General features: G+C 53.1%; 8 protein-coding genes across 8 annotated transcripts; 5 read left to right on the top strand and 3 right to left on the bottom strand.

Annotated features, from left to right (window-relative positions):
- The first annotated feature begins 86 nt into the window (after positions 1–86).
- Positions 87–2,334, top strand: BDQ94DRAFT_69893 (putative integral membrane protein (Ptm1)). The gene is made up of 7 exons (XM_026776339.1): positions 87–371; positions 431–628; positions 693–1,018; positions 1,072–1,112; positions 1,162–1,236; positions 1,287–1,897; positions 1,954–2,334. Exons 1-7 carry the CDS (start codon positions 288–290, stop codon positions 2,236–2,238), a joined length of 1,620 nt encoding a protein of 539 aa, XP_026630804.1. The 5' UTR covers positions 87–287; the 3' UTR covers positions 2,239–2,334.
- On the top strand, positions 2,335–2,832 carry BDQ94DRAFT_69894 (uncharacterized protein). Its single transcript, XM_026776340.1, has one exon. The coding sequence runs from the start codon at positions 2,430–2,432 to the stop codon at positions 2,784–2,786; it is 357 nt and encodes a 118-aa protein (XP_026630803.1). The 5' UTR covers positions 2,335–2,429; the 3' UTR covers positions 2,787–2,832.
- Positions 2,833–3,270: 438 nt separating this feature from the next.
- BDQ94DRAFT_69887 (uncharacterized protein) lies at positions 3,271–5,176 on the top strand. The gene has a single exon (XM_026776338.1). The coding sequence runs from the start codon at positions 3,519–3,521 to the stop codon at positions 5,103–5,105; it is 1,587 nt and encodes a 528-aa protein (XP_026630802.1). The 5' UTR covers positions 3,271–3,518; the 3' UTR covers positions 5,106–5,176.
- A 72-nt stretch (positions 5,177–5,248) lies between these two features.
- On the bottom strand, positions 5,249–6,476 carry BDQ94DRAFT_166042 (WD-repeat containing protein SWD2; the record flags this gene model as incomplete). Its single annotated transcript, XM_026770456.1, has 3 exons — positions 5,249–6,030; positions 6,084–6,309; positions 6,372–6,476. The coding sequence occupies 3 exons, from the start codon at positions 6,474–6,476 to the stop codon at positions 5,249–5,251; spliced, it is 1,113 nt and encodes a 370-aa protein (XP_026630801.1).
- A 491-nt stretch (positions 6,477–6,967) lies between these two features.
- BDQ94DRAFT_135002 (putative mitochondrial oxaloacetate transporter (Oac)) lies at positions 6,968–8,786 on the top strand. Its single transcript, XM_026764580.1, has 6 exons — positions 6,968–7,184; positions 7,252–7,326; positions 7,413–7,542; positions 7,596–8,067; positions 8,118–8,263; positions 8,321–8,786. Exons 1-6 carry the CDS (start codon positions 7,168–7,170, stop codon positions 8,411–8,413), a joined length of 933 nt encoding a protein of 310 aa, XP_026630800.1. The 5' UTR covers positions 6,968–7,167; the 3' UTR covers positions 8,414–8,786.
- A 1,378-nt stretch (positions 8,787–10,164) lies between these two features.
- On the top strand, positions 10,165–11,901 carry BDQ94DRAFT_69859 (ribonucleotide-diphosphate reductase subunit RNR2). The gene is made up of 4 exons (XM_026776336.1): positions 10,165–10,294; positions 10,375–10,605; positions 10,710–11,043; positions 11,097–11,901. The coding sequence occupies exons 1-4, from the start codon at positions 10,265–10,267 to the stop codon at positions 11,690–11,692; spliced, it is 1,191 nt and encodes a 396-aa protein (XP_026630799.1). The 5' UTR covers positions 10,165–10,264; the 3' UTR covers positions 11,693–11,901.
- Positions 11,877–12,972, bottom strand: BDQ94DRAFT_134996 (SRP9/SRP21 family protein). Its single transcript, XM_026764579.1, has 3 exons — positions 12,924–12,972; positions 12,650–12,862; positions 11,877–12,577 (listed from the first exon to the last, which is right to left on the bottom strand). Exons 2-3 carry the CDS (start codon positions 12,719–12,721, stop codon positions 12,149–12,151), a joined length of 501 nt encoding a protein of 166 aa, XP_026630798.1. The 5' UTR covers positions 12,722–12,862; positions 12,924–12,972; the 3' UTR covers positions 11,877–12,148.
- Positions 12,973–13,187: 215 nt separating this feature from the next.
- BDQ94DRAFT_166038 (WD40 repeat domain-containing protein) lies at positions 13,188–16,475 on the bottom strand (the record flags this gene model as incomplete). The annotated part of the gene is made up of 5 exons (XM_026770455.1): positions 13,188–14,897; positions 14,957–15,497; positions 15,670–15,833; positions 15,909–16,075; positions 16,265–16,475. The coding sequence occupies 5 exons, from the start codon at positions 16,473–16,475 to the stop codon at positions 13,188–13,190; spliced, it is 2,793 nt and encodes a 930-aa protein (XP_026630797.1).
- Between the last annotated feature and the right edge of the window lie 592 nt (positions 16,476–17,067).

The following is a 17,067-nucleotide window of genomic DNA, read 5'->3' as shown; positions in this document are numbered from 1 at the left end:
ACGGGCTTAGATAATACCCATGGGCGGGACCCCGTCAACAACACGCGGCTTCCCCGGTTTCAGCAGTTGAAGCCACGCTTCGAGAGATCGTCGCAAACATCACTCGGTCAACCAACGCATCCGAGACTTGCCGACTCCCCTTGAGAAGACCACTTCCTCCCTCGAATCTGCCATCAGATTATACCCTGGAGCTTCTTATGATCCAGGGCTGCAACTAAACCCTGCTCTCGGCTACTCCGGAGCTCCGTCCTATTGCCAGGCACCTATCTACCTCTTAGCTCCTTTTCATGGTCAGAATGAGAGGCTGGCTTCGGACTCTAGGCTTGACTGCCTTACTGGCAGGAAGCGTGCTGGCAAATGAAGTCGAACTGGTGCGCATTGTCTTCCTTCTCAATTTGGGGCTCGATGCTGACACCCATTATTCGCGCAGACACAAGATGAAGCCCATCGGCAGCGTTGTTCGGGAATGTATAGTCGCAAAGCTTGGGGTGGAAGTGTCGACCCCTTCATCTTGACCAAATTCGTCCAAGAACCCCAGTCCGGTGATAGCGATCCTCTCGTCAGTCTCGTCATATTCGAATGGACCGATGAGAATCTCATTGGCCGGCCTGTACCAGGCGACTCTGGGGTACGACCACTCTTCCCTTATCCCGGTTATATTTGGATAGTTCAACTTATGTCTGCGGCTTTAGGAAAGGGAAACCATCTGTGATGAGGCCAGTGTGCAGGCGAACCTCTGCTCGGAAGACGAAGTCGGTTCTTTCATTCTTGCCTCGAATGTCACCGAGGCCGCCAAATTTCCCATCGTTACCAAAGCAATCCACCTCAATGATCCCGCGGCCATCAATTATCCTATCAAAAAGACTGGATTCTATTGTGTGAGCACGTACGGATACTCCGGCGTGGACTACAAGGCCGTGATCGAGTTCAGAAACTCGTACGGTGAACTTCCAGCTGCGCAGATCGCGAAGCTCCCGTTTTATGGTGGCTTGACTATCGTCTACGCAGTTGTCGGTCTGTAAGTATCCCCTAGTCACTGAGCTCATTTAGAGTGGGGCTTATACTCAATAGGTTTTGGGCATTCCTTTACGTGCAGAACCGTCACGATATCTGTAAGAGCAGGCTTTGGGTATCCAATGACTATCCGCTGATTGTCTTTAGTGCCCGTTCAAAACTACATCACCGCGATCCTTGTTTTCCTCATTGTAGAGCAGTTGATGACATGGGGCTTCTACGGTATGTCTAACGCTGTATACCACCGATGTCCCTTGCTAACTCCCATCTAGACTACCAAAACCGCAATGGCTTAAATACCGGCGCAAAGGCATTGATGGTTATAGTTGCTGTACTGAATGCGGGACGTAATGCTTTCTCATTCTTCCTCTTGCTGATAGTGTGCATGGGATACGGCGTTGTCAAGCCGTCGCTCGGTCGGACGATGATCTACGTTCGTATCCTTGCCATCACCCACTTCATCTTCGCTGTGATATATGCTGTCGCCAGTCTATCGATCACCCCGGATAGCGCCGGTCCACTTGTCTTGCTCATCGTGCTTCCTCTTGCTGGTACACTGACGGCCTTCTACGTGTGGACTTTGAACTCTCTGAATGCGACCATGAAGGATCTCATTGACAGAAAGCAGAAGACGAAAGCTATGATGTACAAGAAGCTTTGGTGGTGCATTCTCGGTAGTATCATCGTTATTTTTGGGTTCTTCTTCATCAACTCTATCGCCTTTGCAGGACGCAGCGAGGCCAGCTTCGTACCGGAGCACTGGAAGTCCAGATGGTTTGTGCTGGATGGCTGGCTGAACCTGGTGTACTTCTTCGACATCGGATTCGTTGCCTATCTGTGGCGTCCCACTGCTAACAACAGACGGTTCGCTATGAGTGACGAGGTAAGCCTTGGTTGGAGCAATTGTGCGAGCCTAAAGATATGCTAACAACCTGCCAGATTGCGCAAGATGACGACGGATTCGAGATTCGTTCCTTCGGTAGCGCATTGGATGAAGAGGACGCTTTTGGTGGACCTGAAGAACCTTCCGGTTCGGAGCAGCGTCGTGACCTGTCACCTGTGCCTCCCAAGCCTGTTCCTGCAGCCCCGCGTCAACGGGAGTCTTTGGACGGTGAGACCATCTTCGCTGTCGGCGAAGACGGTGACAAATGGTCCGACGACGAAGACGAGTCGCCGCGTAACTCCGGCGAACGAGAGCGGCTTACTGGCAAGCACAAGGACTAAACGCGGCTTTCGAAGCCACACTTGTCCTGTAGTGGGTATTGACATCCGAAAATTGCAGGCTCAAAAGTCATTCTCGCAATTTCTGTTTCTCCGCTGTGTTGACTGCCGGAGACGTACGGCTATGTTGCCATATTTCGGGGGGATATTGGAAGAGTTGGTGTTCTTCATGTGTTAGTCGGCTTTGCAGGCATATGATGGCGTTCGGCCTATGGTGTATTCCCCGTTTTCCATTCCTTGTTTCTGTTACTTGCTTCGAATGTAATGGAGGAGCGATATCTTTTGCTTTATTTTGTATAGATTTTCTACCGTATGTAACTCCATTTATGAAGCAATGTTTTCATTTTCGACCATCGATCATGAACCGTGATGCCAGGAACTTACCTTTGCCACTGGCACCGATCATACAGATTAACAATTTCCAGCGGCGTTGGAACGCTCCTAGTCATACCCCCAATTCAGTTCAGTTCCATATAACTCATTTTTTTTTTTCATACCTGATCGAGGCCGGCTATGTAAGTCGCTGGCTATGCAGGTGCTTCACCGTTTGAAGCAGAAAATATGGCCCGGAACGCCTCAAAAGTAACAGTGAACCCATGAAGCCATAAAAACGCATGCTGCGACGTAGGAAGGTCGTCGCCGTAGCTAAACACAACTAAATAAACAAGCAAAGCAAAGCAAAGCAAAGCATAGTGTAGTCATACAACAAAGTGCAAGTATGAACGAGTGGCGCAGCCGGTCAACCAGCTGCCTGCGAGTCACCATCCTCTCTTCGTTCTTCGTCCATGTTCTTGCTTCCAACATGCGCGCTCCTTTTGATATGCGCATCGTTCCGCATGTGACTCAGTCCGAGGCGTGTGTGAACCCATCTACCCAGCGTCTTCAGCGTCTAACCCCCACGACCCTGAGGCCTACGTGTTCCTGGCTCGGGCCGGGCTCTGGTTCATGGTCGAGCTCGACCTGCCCACTGCTAGTGACTTCCCGCACAGCTCGCCCCCCCAACCATATCAGAATCAATTCCCCATCCGCACGCGAGCCACCATGGCGACCAGCCCGGCGCCGAGCATCGTCTCCATTAATTCCTGCTTACCTTGCCTGAGCAATCCGGCCAGCGCTGTGCCATGACTCACGAAAATTCCGTCGGTTTCCATCTCCCTTAACACGTCAACAACAACACCTCCACCACTCTTCCTTCCGCCCTTACAGCGCATGCCACCCGCATTTCATTCCCGAGCTCAAGCTTAGAGGAATTACCCACGCACGCACGCTCGCGACCACCCACAATGGCACACTCAGAAAACCAAACCGACGACCTCACGTCTAGCGAGATCTCTCCCTTCCAAACCAGTCGAGAGCTATCAGCGTCCCTCCTCGCGCGATGCCGATCCCTTCTCTCCGAGATAAGCGACTTCCAGACTCTGCTGGTGGAAACCCAACGCAATCCTCAGATCGTGGAGGTGCGGTCGCTGAAATCAAATGTGCTTTCAGAGCTGCGCACGTTGGAGAAGCTCGACGCGCAGGTCCAGAAGCTGCCTGACCCGACGAAGAGCGATGGGGTTGATGCAGATTCAGGTGACGATGAACCAACGGCTAGGAGACTGGTTCATACGTTAAAGTCCTCCAATTTGCCGTTTTATGAGGCCGTTTGGGCCATTGCGAAGAATACGTGCCGCGGGTTGGTGGCTTTTGGGAAGAGGTTCTATTGGGGGGATGATAATGGTGTTTCGGAGGAGAAAAGGTCCGGGAAGGATAAGAAGAAGAGTGTGTTTGTGGATATTATTGCTGATGATGGGGAGGAATGGGTTAAGGTGTCTACGGTTGCAGAGTCGAGGTTGTTGTTTGAGATGGCGGAGAAGGGGTGGGAGGCTGGTTCTGAGTCTGAGTCTGAGGGGGAGGCTAGGACGGTTCTACGGAATCATGATGGGGATTGTGATGAGGTGGACGATGAGGATGAGGATGAAATTGAGCTGGTGAAGTTGGCTAAAGATCTGAGGAACGCGGCCAATGCTACGAGAGTCAGGTATAAACATCCTCGGCTGCGGTTTGTGGCGCCTAGGATCCACGGGGGAAGCTGTGCGGAGATTGACGATCTTTTGAAGATTATTAGAAGCTATGGGATCAAAGTGGATTGCGGTGAAAAGGCATATGCTGTGGCTGGTACACAGGCACAGGAGGGCTTAACGCATCTCCTTCCTAAGCCGTTCAAACACTTCACTTCCACTATTAATGTGGACTGCACATTGATGCTTGCTGCGGTCTCTGATCTCTCGCATTACAAACATATCACGCAATCTCCGCAGCATCATAAGGCCATCAATCGACAGATCGCTGTTGAGCATGAGCGACCTTTGTTGCCCACTGAGCTGTGGCCCGCAATGGATGCCTATGAACTAGTGTGTGTCGAGGAGGCCGCCACACGGATGAAAGAGATCGTCAATATTATCGGCACTGACACTGAAAGGTTGCGCATGGAAATCCTGCTCGGCGAGCCCCCTTTCGATACCTATAGCCGAGAGGACCTCATAAAGAAATACCAGGAGTTGTCCGATTATGAAATACCGGCACACTGGAAAATTCCGGTCAAGACGGTCGAAGCGAAGTCGGTGATTGCGTCTGCGAGAGATACTGCAAAGCTGCCGCCTGTCTACCAGAAGGTGGCTGAGAACCTCTCCGATATCAACTATAGTGTGTTTCTGTACGGATGGGCTGCGGGACTGGCGACGATCTCCAGCAATCGGACCGTGGTCAAGGAGATTGAGTCCATTATCGAGAAGCACAGAGATGGGGATGACGGCTTGGAGGGACCTCTTATCTGGGTGTGTGATACTGCCAGGAGCTTGATAGGCAAAGAAAAGGGTCGGAAGAACTAGACCAACAACTAGTTCGGAGACGCTAATGATAGATCGGACGACCACAATAACTGAGCATTCAGAGTCGTCAACGTCAAACAGAATCCCTACCCCGTTCTTGCATTAGAGGTGGATCAGCAGCTCATGCGGGGCATGATGGCTTCCTACTTTTCAGAAGATCTGGAAGGGTCCTCTGGAAGCCAGAAAACTGTCTCTTTGTCGGCAGACGCAATCATGTTGTACCTCGGATTGTATTCAACGATGGCAGTCCGTCCTCGGTGTGATAGTCTAGTCATTGGCTGCAATAGACCGTTTGGCTCTGGAGGAGATTGTTGTAGATCCCACACTAGCATGTCGGAATGATCTCCCGAACCACCAACCACGTATCGCCCGTCGGGTGAGAAGCACGCATCTCCCTGACCAAGAGGCTTCCCGGTTGTTGAGACCGGTGCAGCCCTTCCGGGTGATCCGGCCTTGCCCACCAAGAATGCCTTCACGGTGCCCTCGAAGGCATCGAGAATGAAATGCCCGTGGTAGTCTGTCCCGACAAGCAAGTGCTTGCCATCATTGGAGAATTCCAGGCGAGTCCACCCCCTGCCTCGTGTAGAAGGCGTATACCGTTCCTCGTACGGCGCAAGGTCGAAACTGGAGAACGGAGCTTTGTCGTAGTTGCGGAGGTCGTAAAGAAGGACTGACGCGGTTGACTGGGATGCAATGGCAATGACAGAAGCAGAAGGGTCGAAGGCGACGAGGTATGGAGTCGCAAGTTTCAATTTCCCTTGCGCGTTTCTAGAGCCGAGATCCCAGAGTGCAACGGTATCGTCTTTGGAGCATGAGATGAAGGAGTCACTGCCAGGAGATAGAGCTAAACAGGTGACTTTGTCGGTGTGACCCTGGAAGTAGCGAATGTAGCCTTCATTGTGAAGGTCCAACAAGCGCAATGAATCTAGGCCGGTCAGAACAGAGGGTAAGGATGGAGGCGCGGTGGAGCAGACATACCGTCAACCTTGGTGCTCGCATGGAGGACCTGACGACTGTGGTGGGTGAACCTGGCTAGATGGGCGCCGTACTTCTTGCTGGGAACCGACTTTGTAGACTTGCCCTCCTTGATATCGAAAACCTGGATAGTCTCATCATCACCCGATGCCACCAAGTAATCTCCTTGGTCATCAAAGTCCAGCGACGTCACATAATTAGAGGTATCCTGCTTTGGGCCTCGGAATGCCTATGGTTGGAGAAACAGACGATTAGATGGCTGGCCCGGTCCATAAGGGCCATTGAACTAACCTTGGTAGGACGGAAACTACGAATGATGTCCGAGACCTTCTGGCATTGTAGAATTGGCTGCTGGGGCTGTGGTTGCGCCGTCGGTTGCGGTTGACCTTCAGCCATACTTCTTGACTTGACTAGAACAGATAATGATAAAGTGCGACTGCGGGGAACAGGATGCAAGTTCTCAGGATGTCCACGACCTTAAAGCTTACAAGCCAGACAGATCCGTTTGATTTTACCCGGCTATTTTCTCCGAGATTCCTCGACCTGCAAGGATTTCCACCCAAAGTGACCCGAGTAGAGAAGTAATAAAGGTCGTCACTGGGGGAAGCCAACGCGCCTTGACGATGGATTTTGACGCGTTTGACCGACTTCCGCGGGGGGGATTGTTGTTCCGGTCCGACGCTTACCATCGGCCGTGAAGGAGCCGATTGGCCGAGGTCGGAGGCTCTGGATTGAAAAGTGCGGATCCCGTGGCCAATTACTGTCCAATTATCGGCTGCGGATACCAATCCGAGCGGCGTTGGAGTCTGTCGGAGAAGGCTTGAATGGCGGAGGGAATCTCACGGCATGAACACCTCAGCTCTGACACCGTTTTTGAGTTTCTGACAAGTGCATCGCTCACCCTACTCTTCCACTGCGCCGTCACTGAGTCTGTCATCTTCCCCTCCCGGGGCACTCAGCATCTCTTCACGCAACAGCCAGGTCGTCCTGATTTTACCAGCGTCCTTGTCGGCCTCGCTCTTGCCCTTCCGCGCGCAGACTCGGTTCAACTCCCCTCCGTTAGCGGAGACGAATCTGAACAGATACAATGTCCACAACAACAGGGTACGTGGTGCTGCCTCCAAACCCGTCAGATTACGGTCGCATTAACGCATAAATTCGTTCCCTACAGAGCATTCATCGCAGGAGGTGTTGCAGCATGCGGAGCAGTGACGGTTACTCATAGCTTTGAGACGGTGAAGATTCGGTACAGTCTTCCTCCCTTATTTGGAGTGTCGCGGATTACTCCTCGCCAGCCGTGTCGCCGGATTCTAATTTGTATCTATACGAAAGTCTGCAACTGCAGGGCGAACTGCAGGCCAAGCAGGACGCTGCCAAGAAATACCGGGGTGTCTTGCACGGTGTGAAGGTTATTCTACAGAATGAGGGTCCCCGCGGTCTTTTCCGGGGTATAGGCTCGGCAGTACGTTCGCCTATCAGCGTCCAAGATACTTGTATAGCTAACAGCCACTGCAGTATATCTACCAAGTCCTGCTCAACGGTTGCCGTCTGGGTTTCTACGAACCGCTGCGCCAGGGTCTGGCAACCACAATATACCAGGATGCTCAAGTTCAATCGCTGGGTATTAACGTCCTCGCTGGTGCTGCTTCTGGTATCATTGGAGCTGCCGCGGGTTCGCCCTTTTTCCTCGTCAAGACCCGTCTCCAATCGTTCTCCCCGTTCCTTCCCGTCGGCACCCAGCACAACTACAAGAACTCGTTTGATGGACTGCGGAAGATCCACACGTCGGAGGGAGTTTCTGGCTTATACCGTGGAGTTGGCGCGGCAATGGTACGAACTGGTTTCGGTAGTTCCGTTCAGCTGCCGACCTACTTCTTCGCGAAGCGCCGCTTGATGAAGCACCTGGGCATGGAAGATGGTCCAGGCCTGCACCTGGCCAGTAGCACGGCATCTGGCTTTGTCGTCTGCTGTGTTATGCACCCACCCGGTATGTTGTACACTTATGGCATAACCGAATTTCGCTAACTTGTTGTTCAGACACCATCATGTCTAGAATGTACAACCAAACCGGCAATCTCTACAAGGGCGTGTTCGATTGCTTGTTCAAGACCATCAAGACGGAGGGTGTGTTGGCTATCTACAAGGGGTACTTTGCTCATCTTGCGCGTATTCTGCCTCACACGGTAAGTGGTGTTTGAACATTCTCCCCGCCCATAGGCGATTTACTAACCCGGCTGTAGATCTTGACCTTGAGTTTGGCCGAGCAGACCAACAAAATCATGCGCAGACTGGAGGATCGGTTCCTGTCTGACTCGTTGAAGGAGAACTTGTAGTCACCGTAGTATAATAGCGACATTGGCATACCCCCCTGAAACTTTGCGATACATATAGAGAAGTTTCGGGACATTTTTTTCTGGTTCTGCATTATTGAGCAGCAGCATGGCCAGCATCGCGTGATGTGTATGTACATAGGGCGTTCTGTCTTGGGTCGTCATGCTGTGTTCCTAGATTTGGCACCCCATTTGGATAAAATAGTTTGAATAGATTTCGAGTTGGCCAGAGTCAGCATGTGCCCGGTGTTGGAGTATGATATATGATGCAATCGTCAAGCAGCCTTAGGAATACCATGTCGCATCATGGATGGCGGGAGGGAGACGCGGACGCGCGAGAACCTCACCGGACACAGTATGGGGAAATGAACAGTTGATGAGTGTCAAACTAGACGAGCCGCCCAGGGCAGGATGTGGATACAATGGAGCTTATAAAAGTAATTGGGGAAGCTACTACGCGAACTAGCCAGTGGTCCCATGTTAATCGAGCTAAGTATGATGGCGGCATTGCGGCATTGCTTTTCTTCCGCCGGATGCATGAGCTCGGGATGCAACGCGTCGTGTTTGGTGCCGATGGAACAGTCCATACACGATCCGGTGTAGAGAAAGTAAACAACGAGACTTAGTCAACGATTTCCATGAAAAGGGACGACAGCAATCCCCCGCTTAATTTTGCAGTCAAAGGAAACGAATTTCCTTGTCTACTGTACGGAGCTTTGTACTTAAACCTAACCTAACCAAGGATGATCATGTTGCAGCAGGGCTCCGACGCGTCGCAGCTGTAACGTCATCACCACACTGCAAAGACACAACACCGATCAGGCTGAAAGCCCCCACTCGGGTCAGCTCAGCCAGCAGGATCTAGAATCAAGTGGGAAAGGAGAAGCAAGGATCCTCTATTATTGGGGTCCAAACATCCGTAAATCCGTGGTGGGTGCGGGACAGCTGCCAATGTGCATGAAGGAAGCCGACGCGACGCGTTCAGCACAGACTCTCTTGGCCGTCGGAGCAACCCAACTCGGGGTCGGCGATCCAAAAATTTCTGTTCAGCTCGGATTAAGCCGAGTGGAGATTGCGGATGAGCTCGGCTTATTGATGATGTCGTAAAGAGTACCTAAGCAGCTGCAGGAACTGGTAAGCATGTAAGGTACGGTATGGGTGGGCTGGGAAATAGAGACAAAGACAAGTATCAAACAACTGGCATAACTTGGTAGGAAGGACTATTGCGTCTTATGGGAGGTATACTGGGAAGGGAATAGAGACGATAGATTGAACATATTGACAGGATCGATCGAGGGGCTCAGAGATGGGAGTTCGATCAGATAAGATAGTAGCTGGTTACGAGACGCGACTAGTCACTGACTACTAGGGCAGGCATCGACATGCTCCGTACCTGCTCTCCAGGCACCCGCTTCTCTAGGAATGTGGAGAGCACCATTATGGAAACCTGCTGCAAGGTCTTGCAGCTAATGATACGGTAATGATGGATCAGTGGAGATCGCAACACCGGATGAGAACCCAGCCGGTGGTGTGATAGCGCCGTGGGAAGTCATTGTGGATGGAGGCTGAGACGTGTTGGACGCGCCGACCATCAACAACCCGCCCGGATCAATAGTTGTTCCCGCCAGCCACCGGGGCAAAAGTCGCGCCAAGTCACGTGCGACGTGACTCGCCCGTCGCGCTAAGGATCACGTCCTCGTCTGCCGGCGAGTATTTCTTGTCGTCTCGCCCTCCCTCGCTGCAGCTCTTTTTCTTCACATCCCACCACCAGCTCAGTCTATAGGAGTGTTTCTGTGTCTGTGTGATCAATTCCTCTTCTACTTTTATCTCTTTCACTCACACACACCCAACACAATGTCTGTACAACTCACTCCCTCCAAGCAGGTATGTGATGTCACGTCTCTCGCCTCCCACTTTCGACGCGTAATTAAAGGCAGATAAGCTAACACGCGTTGCTTCCATAGGCTGCTTCCTCCCTCGAGAACCTCAAGATGAGCGACTCGCCTGTCAAGAAGCTCAACTTCGGTGGCAAGGAGAACGCGCCTGCCGCCGTTGACGTGACTGCCGACAAGCCCGTCGAGAAGCCCGTCGAAGCCCCCAAGGTTGCGCCCGGTATCAAGGAGATGGAGGCCAGCGAGCCTCTGCTTCAGGAGAACCCCCACCGTTTCGTCCTTTTCCCCATCAAGTACCATGAGGTGAGTGACACGTCCGTTACGCGTCACGCGTAAAGTGGAATTTTGCGCTTCCCGCCCCGCAACAATTGGCATGTGCGCTAACGCCGCATTCTCGCACCCTACAGATCTGGCAGATGTACAAGAAGGCCGAGGCCTCTTTCTGGACCGCCGAGGAAATCGATCTGTCCAAGGATTTGCACGACTGGCACAACCGCCTGAACGACGACGAGCGCTACTTCATCTCCCACGTTCTCGCGTTCTTCGCTGCCTCCGATGGCATTGTCAACGAGAACCTTGTCGAGCGCTTCAGCGGCGAGGTCCAGGTTCCCGAGGCTCGTTGCTTCTACGGATTCCAGATCATGATGGAGAACATCCACTCCGAGACCTACTCTCTCCTGATCGATACCTACATCAAGGAGCCCAAGCAGCGCACCTACCTCTTCGACGCTATTGATACTAGTATGTACCTCCAACCGGGGTTGTGATTGGTCAATGGATGCTAACCGCTGCAGTCCCCTGCATTGCCAAGAAGGCCGATTGGGCCATTAAGTGGATCCAGGACAGGGAGTCGACCTTCGCTCAGCGTCTCGTTGCTTTCGCTGCCGTTGAGGGTATCTTCTTCTCCGGCTCCTTCGCTTCCATCTTCTGGCTCAAGAAGCGTGGTCTCATGCCTGGTCTCACCTTCTCCAACGAGCTCATCTCTCGTGACGAGGGTCTGCACACCGATTTCGCTTGCCTGCTGTTCTCCCACCTGAACAACCGCCCCAGCAAACAGGTTGTTGAAGACATTATCGTCGAGGCCGTCGGCATTGAGCAGGAGTTCCTGACTGACGCTCTGCCCGTTGCTCTGCTGGGCATGAACTCTAAGCTGATGTGTCAGTACATCGAGTTTGTCGCGGACCGCCTGCTGGTGGCCCTCGGCAACAAGAAGTACTACAACGCCACCAACCCCTTCGACTTCATGGAGTCGATCTCGCTGGCGGGTAAGACCAACTTCTTCGAGAAGCGGGTAGGTGACTACCAGAAGGCTGGTGTCATGGCCAGCACGAAGAAGGAAGAGGAGGTCAAGACCAACAGCAACGGCCTCAGCTTCGATGAAGACTTCTAAACACCGAAAAAATGATGCCACTATACCCGGTTGTTGGCACCAGCCACGATATGTTTGATTCTGGGTGTTTACGAGGATATTTGATTATACGCATGGGATTGGCGTTTGTTGGATGGGATTGATTCTTTTTCTTTTTCTTATAATGTTAATGCTTGACTCTTGTATTTAGAGAAATGTACATTGGATATTTTCTATATTGACTATTTCTGATAATCCGTAGATCACCTAGCATACTTCGTACTTATATCATTCAAATGTCCTAACTTCAAGAAAACATGTGAATGCAACCGACTAAATAGATACGAATATCTCCCAGCTATGATCATGAACATGAATCCTCACCACCAAACCTTTATATAAAATAAAAAAAATTATGCACACCTCAAGAAACAGAAAGTAATGAATAAATAGCCAGCCAGCTAGAGAGAAAAAGAAATAGATAGATAAATCAATCAATCACCTCTTCCCCTTCCCCCCCTTCTTCTTCCCTTTCCCTCCCTTCCCAGCACCACCAGCATTACTACTATCCCCAGCTACCACCGTCTGCCCCTCTCCATTCCCACCAGCACCACCAGCAGGAGGAGCATCCCCCATCTCCACATCCGCAGCACCAGCAGCAGCAGTAGGATTACTCAATCCCAACCCCTCAACATCAGCTCCCGCCGCCAACTTCCCCAACGAGGTGATCAACCGGCCCACCTCGGCGCCCTTGTTCGTGCGGTATTTCAAACAGATGCCTGATCCCGGGTGGTAGGTTTTGAGTTCGAGAGTGGCGATGCGGGGCTTGGGTTCGGTGTCTTCTGTTGATGTGGGTTGTTGTTGCTGTTGTTTTGTGGATGTGGAGGTGGATGTTGTGCGCGGGAATGTGTATTTTGTTGTGATTCTCTGCAGAAACCCGTGTTAGTATTGATTTGGTAGAATGTGGTGTGAGAGGCTCGGGGTAAGGGAATCATGTACCGTGTCTGGGTAGGCTTGGAGGAGGAGAGAGGATTGTTCGAGGTAGGATTGGGAGGTTGGGAGGTATGGCATTTTGGCGGGTTTAGATCCCCTCTGAGTGGGGAGGTATAAGATCGAGGATCGGTTTGGTGAAGAGACGAGGGTGGGAGGGTGGAGGAAGGTGTGGTAGGAAGGTGGATGTGATGTGAAGCTGTATTATTTCTGGTGTTTTGCGGCGCCCGCTCGGAGGTGGAAGTTGAAGGTTGGTGGTTAGGTGGTGGTTTAGCTAGCGGGCGGTGTGTGTGTGTGCCGCAGCCCGTTTGACAGCTTGAACAAACCCATCGATTTACTTAGTTAGTATGCTACAGCTTGACATACTACTCTAATAACTATTAATGGTCCAATTCGATCGTTATTCGTCAGTCGTCCCTCGTATAGTTGTGCCTACTGTTATCCTGTAGGCTATTGTACATACATACACAGCTAATTACAAGCTCATATACATCAATCATCCCATATCCAAAAACTCGTCCTAATCCAACATCATATACACTGTGCATCAGCTGATAGGTCGTGCGCATCGCACACACACTAACCGCTGCTTTCCATTTCTCGCTTTTGTCGCTCGGAAATTCGTCCCTCGGCAATTATCGCACTTCAACACCTCGCCGTCTTCCCCGTCCCCGTTGGACGACGCATAGTCGCTGCTCAGCGCGCTACCCAGGCTCATTTGGCGCTCCCCCGGCACCGACAGTCGATTCGGAGTGAGGAGTCCGTTGCCCTCGGTTCGCTTGCGGCTCTGCACCGTCATCGCATCATGCGCGATTTTATTGTAGAACGCGTAGCTCTGCTCCCCTTGTAGCCAGAGCGGGTTATCCTTGTCTCCGCCCTTGGGGAACCAGGTGGACCCGGCGCCGCGCTGCGGGCTGTCCACTGCGACGCCGTTGTGCCCATTGCGGGTGGTGTCTGCGCTGGACCGTCGACTGTCCATGGAATTTTTATATGCGGAGGGCGGCGGGGAAGTCGTATAGATGGAGCGCGAATCGGGTCGTGCTCCCGTCGAGACTCTTCCTGGGCTTGCGTAGCCCGGCAGAGTGTCGCGCAGTGACTTGTGGGGAGACGGGCTGCGGGTGCGTGGCGTACGCATGCCCGAGCGGTTGCCATGTCGAATAACAGAGTTGCGCCATGATATGATACGGTCTGACGGCGTCGTCTTCATCGAATCCTTGCCGATGGAGGAGGCAATACTGTGGCGCGCCGAGTTGGTGCGTCGCAGGATGCGTCGCGAGATCGTAGAATGCGTGTCCCAGCTGTCGTAGCGCCGTTTCTGGTAGGCGCAGTCTTGTCGCAAGACCTTGATCTTCCCGGCGTAGTCCGCCACGACGAGGATATTTCCATCCGGGTGCGTCGAGCGCGACATGAATGTCGGAGAGTCTTGCGCGAGCTTGCTGGCGGCCGACATGCGGTTCGCTCGTCCGTTCTCCTTGTCGGCCTGACTGACGAGCGTCACGGGAGGCGGATTGCAGATATCATAGATGGGATCCTCGGAAAATCCCAGGACTTGTTTGGCGCGGCTGGGCGCCATGATGGCGGCCGTCACCAGGGCGGATTGCGTATCGAAGACCTCCACAGCCCGTTTGTCGGCGTCTTTCTCCACGGGCCCCACAGGCCAGACATAGGTGCGGCGATCCTCACTGCCGCAGATGATATGTTTCCCGTCATTGCTGAATGAGGCGCGGATCTGGCTGCACGTGTTCTCGTTCCCTCGGTATTTGGCCTCGAGCGTGCGGTCGCGAAAGTTGTAGAGTCGAATGCGGGAGTCGTTGCTGGTGATCAGCAGTTTGACGTCGCCGTGGGGGTCGCCATGTGGCAACGACATGGTGTCAATTCCGGTGATTTTGCTGCCCTTGGCATTGCGACCGCGAGCCGAGCGCACATGGATCTGTCCAACCGCCTTGAGGCCATCTGTCTCGTAGATATTGCACAGTCCGTTCAGACTGCCCGAGATCGAATGTCGTCCGTCCGGCGTGAATGCCACCGCTGTAATCATGTCGGGGACCGTGGCCACGAAGGCCACGCTCTTGTCCGGAATACTCCAGAGTCGCAGTTTCGTATCCAGAGACCCAGCCAGGAAGAACCGGTCGTCACGCGGGTGGAACTGGATGGAGGTGACGAAATCGCTGTGTTGGAAGCAGCACAGACACTCGGGTCGGCTGACATGCCACAGCCGGACGGTCTTGTCCATGGAGGAGGAAAGCAGGAAATTGTTCTGTCGCCCGCATTAGTGATGCTACGCATTGCACCGCCTATAGTCAGTTTTTATGGTACCTTGCTCCAGCTGAGATCCAGGATACTGCCGGTGTGGCCCTCGTACACCTGGATCGGTTGGGGTTTGAACACTTGCGCGTTTAGTCGTGGCGCATCGTCGTCGCTCTCCGGCTCACTGGGGCTGCGATCCTCCGGCGATGCCACGACCTGCCAGACGCGCACCTTGCGGTCCTGCCCGGCGGCAGCCATGTATTTGCCATCATTGGAGAACACCAGGGCCCAGATGGCTTTGCCCGTATATCTCTCATTCTGCGGGCCGGCTGTGGAGACTGCGTCATGGTCCGAGACGCTGCCCGAGTCGTCGGCGCCGTCCAGCTCCTGAGCTAGGAAGACCCGGTTAAACGTCTTCTCCTTCTTGTAGTGTGCGCGCACGCGGATGTATTTCGGCGGGGGAGGGAATCGCGGTACGAAGCCTATGGGCTGAGCGGCAGCGTCGGGATCCATGCGGCTAGTTTCGGGTTCAGAGACATCGTCCTCGTCGTCCGGGAACTGGGCCTTCTTCTTGCCAGGGATGATTCGACTCAGGAAGGACACTCCTTTCCTATGAGGCAGGCCCACCGAGTTAGCTCTTAGGTTCCTGGGGCACAAACTGCATGGGACAAGAAGCAACGAGCGACGGGTGACACAATGCGGGGTCACGCCGTCAGCCCCGGGGAGGGAAGGGGGGAAAGCATTGGCTGACTCGGAGCCGGGGGAGGCCAGCTGGCGCTTACTTCTTCTCCTTCGAAGGCTTCGTATGCAGCGCAGTCTCTCCGCGAGCAGAGCCATGGTCCAACGAGGCGCGTGGGTCGCTGCCGCCCAGCTCCGCCTCGGTGGAGGCTCTTCCTAACAGTTTCAAAGGGATGGTTTTTTGGGTGTTGGTTCTTTTAATAATATGCTATCGCGACGCACAGAGTCAATCAACCCGCTGGTGCGATTCCAGAGACACACAGTGACACGGTATGAGCCTTACTTGAGACAGGGGATCGATGGCGCTCGAGTCGGCGCTGGACTGAGCAAACGTCGGGGAGGAGGCGAGATTCTTGACGGAGCCGTTGCTGGCAGCCGGAAGGGCGCGGGAATCCTTTCTGGCATGCTGCTGGTATCCGTTTGACGTAGCGGTCACATCGGAGGCGGAACCTGCACAGGATAATCCCCCCGGGGCGGAGGAATAGTAAGCCAACGATGCTCACAATTGGGATTTGATAGATCGGGTCCGATCGGAGGGTGTGGAAAGAAGATGACTGGCCAGCGCGACCGGGCGAGACAGCGGGAGGCAGAGGAAGAAGTCATGTAGTAGTACCAGTATGAGCTGGGATTGGGACGTACCGATAGGAAAACTTTGTGAGGAGCGGAGGAAACTGGGATTGGGAGAGCTGGGGCTGTGATCGCCGCGATTGAAGATGGTCGGACTATTGGAGGCGGAGGTGGACAAGTCGTGATGAATGATGCTGGAAGACGAGGCGTTGGTGGTGATGATGGCGGGCACGGTCGAGGCCCGCGATGGCCCTTCTTGCTCGTCGCGCATTCCCTCCGCCATGGCTCGGGTGTCGCCGGGAATGGCGCATGGGAAGTGAGTGGTGGAGGTCAGACCCAGGAGAGACAAAGGAGATGTGGAGGAGAATGGGATCTCTCCAGATAGAAAATACGAGAGAGAAGTAGAAGAGAGGGAAGGGAAAGAGGAAGAAGAGGAAGGAAGCCAGATTGCGGCGGAGGACGCGGAGATTGGGATTAAGGATGGAGATGGAGATTTGAGATGGAGACACACTAACTCGGACACCGGTTATTAATATCCGAAATATCCACCAGGGATGACATCAAGCAGGGTCTGAAGTTAACTTCTTGGTAATTAGTTTAGTTGATTAGTAGTGTCTAGCCTTCTTTCCACCTCGTTTCAGGATGGAGAGACCAACTGACGAAACCCTGGGTCGGATGGGAGGGCCGGTCTGTGGTTCTCTTCGCGGTCTGTGCGAGTCGAGGAACAGAGAAGAAGAAGAAGAAGAAGAAGAAGAAGAAGAAAAACCGTTGCTTGCATGCATCATCTCCAAAGCTTGACTTTTCTTTCCATTCTGCATCTGGTGGATATGATATGACATATCTTGTTGCTGTCTACTACTCGGGTTTAGACCATC

This window comes from Aspergillus welwitschiae (assembly GCF_003344945.1).
Source record: "Aspergillus welwitschiae strain CBS 139.54b unplaced genomic scaffold BDQ94scaffold_3, whole genome shotgun sequence".
NCBI classification, from domain to species: Eukaryota; Fungi; Ascomycota; class Eurotiomycetes; order Eurotiales; family Aspergillaceae; genus Aspergillus; species Aspergillus welwitschiae.
This window is presented reverse-complemented; position numbering and strand designations above follow the sequence as displayed.

Bases quoted from the DNA above. Each gene is read 5' to 3' on its own strand.
- BDQ94DRAFT_69893 (XM_026776339.1), top strand. From the start codon at position 288: ATGGTCAGAATGAGAGGCTGGCTTCGGACTCTAGGCTTGACTGCCTTA. The intron at 1,019-1,071 runs GTAAGTATCCCC...TATACTCAATAG, and splicing joins GTCTACGCAGTTGTCGGTCT to GTTTTGGGCATTCCTTTACG. The intron at 1,113-1,161 runs GTAAGAGCAGGC...GATTGTCTTTAG, and splicing joins GCAGAACCGTCACGATATCT to TGCCCGTTCAAAACTACATC.
- BDQ94DRAFT_69894 (XM_026776340.1), top strand. From the start codon at position 2,430: ATGATGGCGTTCGGCCTATGGTGTATTCCCCGTTTTCCATTCCTTGTT.
- BDQ94DRAFT_69887 (XM_026776338.1), top strand. From the start codon at position 3,519: ATGGCACACTCAGAAAACCAAACCGACGACCTCACGTCTAGCGAGATC.
- BDQ94DRAFT_135002 (XM_026764580.1), top strand. The intron at 7,327-7,412 runs GTACAGTCTTCC...TCTATACGAAAG, and splicing joins TTTGAGACGGTGAAGATTCG to TCTGCAACTGCAGGGCGAAC. The intron at 7,543-7,595 runs GTACGTTCGCCT...CAGCCACTGCAG, and splicing joins TCCGGGGTATAGGCTCGGCA to TATATCTACCAAGTCCTGCT.
- BDQ94DRAFT_69859 (XM_026776336.1), top strand. From the start codon at position 10,265: ATGTCTGTACAACTCACTCCCTCCAAGCAG. The intron at 10,295-10,374 runs GTATGTGATGTC...TTGCTTCCATAG, and splicing joins AACTCACTCCCTCCAAGCAG to GCTGCTTCCTCCCTCGAGAA. The intron at 10,606-10,709 runs GTGAGTGACACG...CGCACCCTACAG, and splicing joins TCCCCATCAAGTACCATGAG to ATCTGGCAGATGTACAAGAA.
- BDQ94DRAFT_134996 (XM_026764579.1), bottom strand. From the start codon at position 12,721: ATGCCATACCTCCCAACCTCCCAATCCTACCTCGAACAATCCTCTCTC. The intron at 12,578-12,649 runs GTACATGATTCC...GGGTTTCTGCAG, and splicing joins TCCAAGCCTACCCAGACACG to AGAATCACAACAAAATACAC.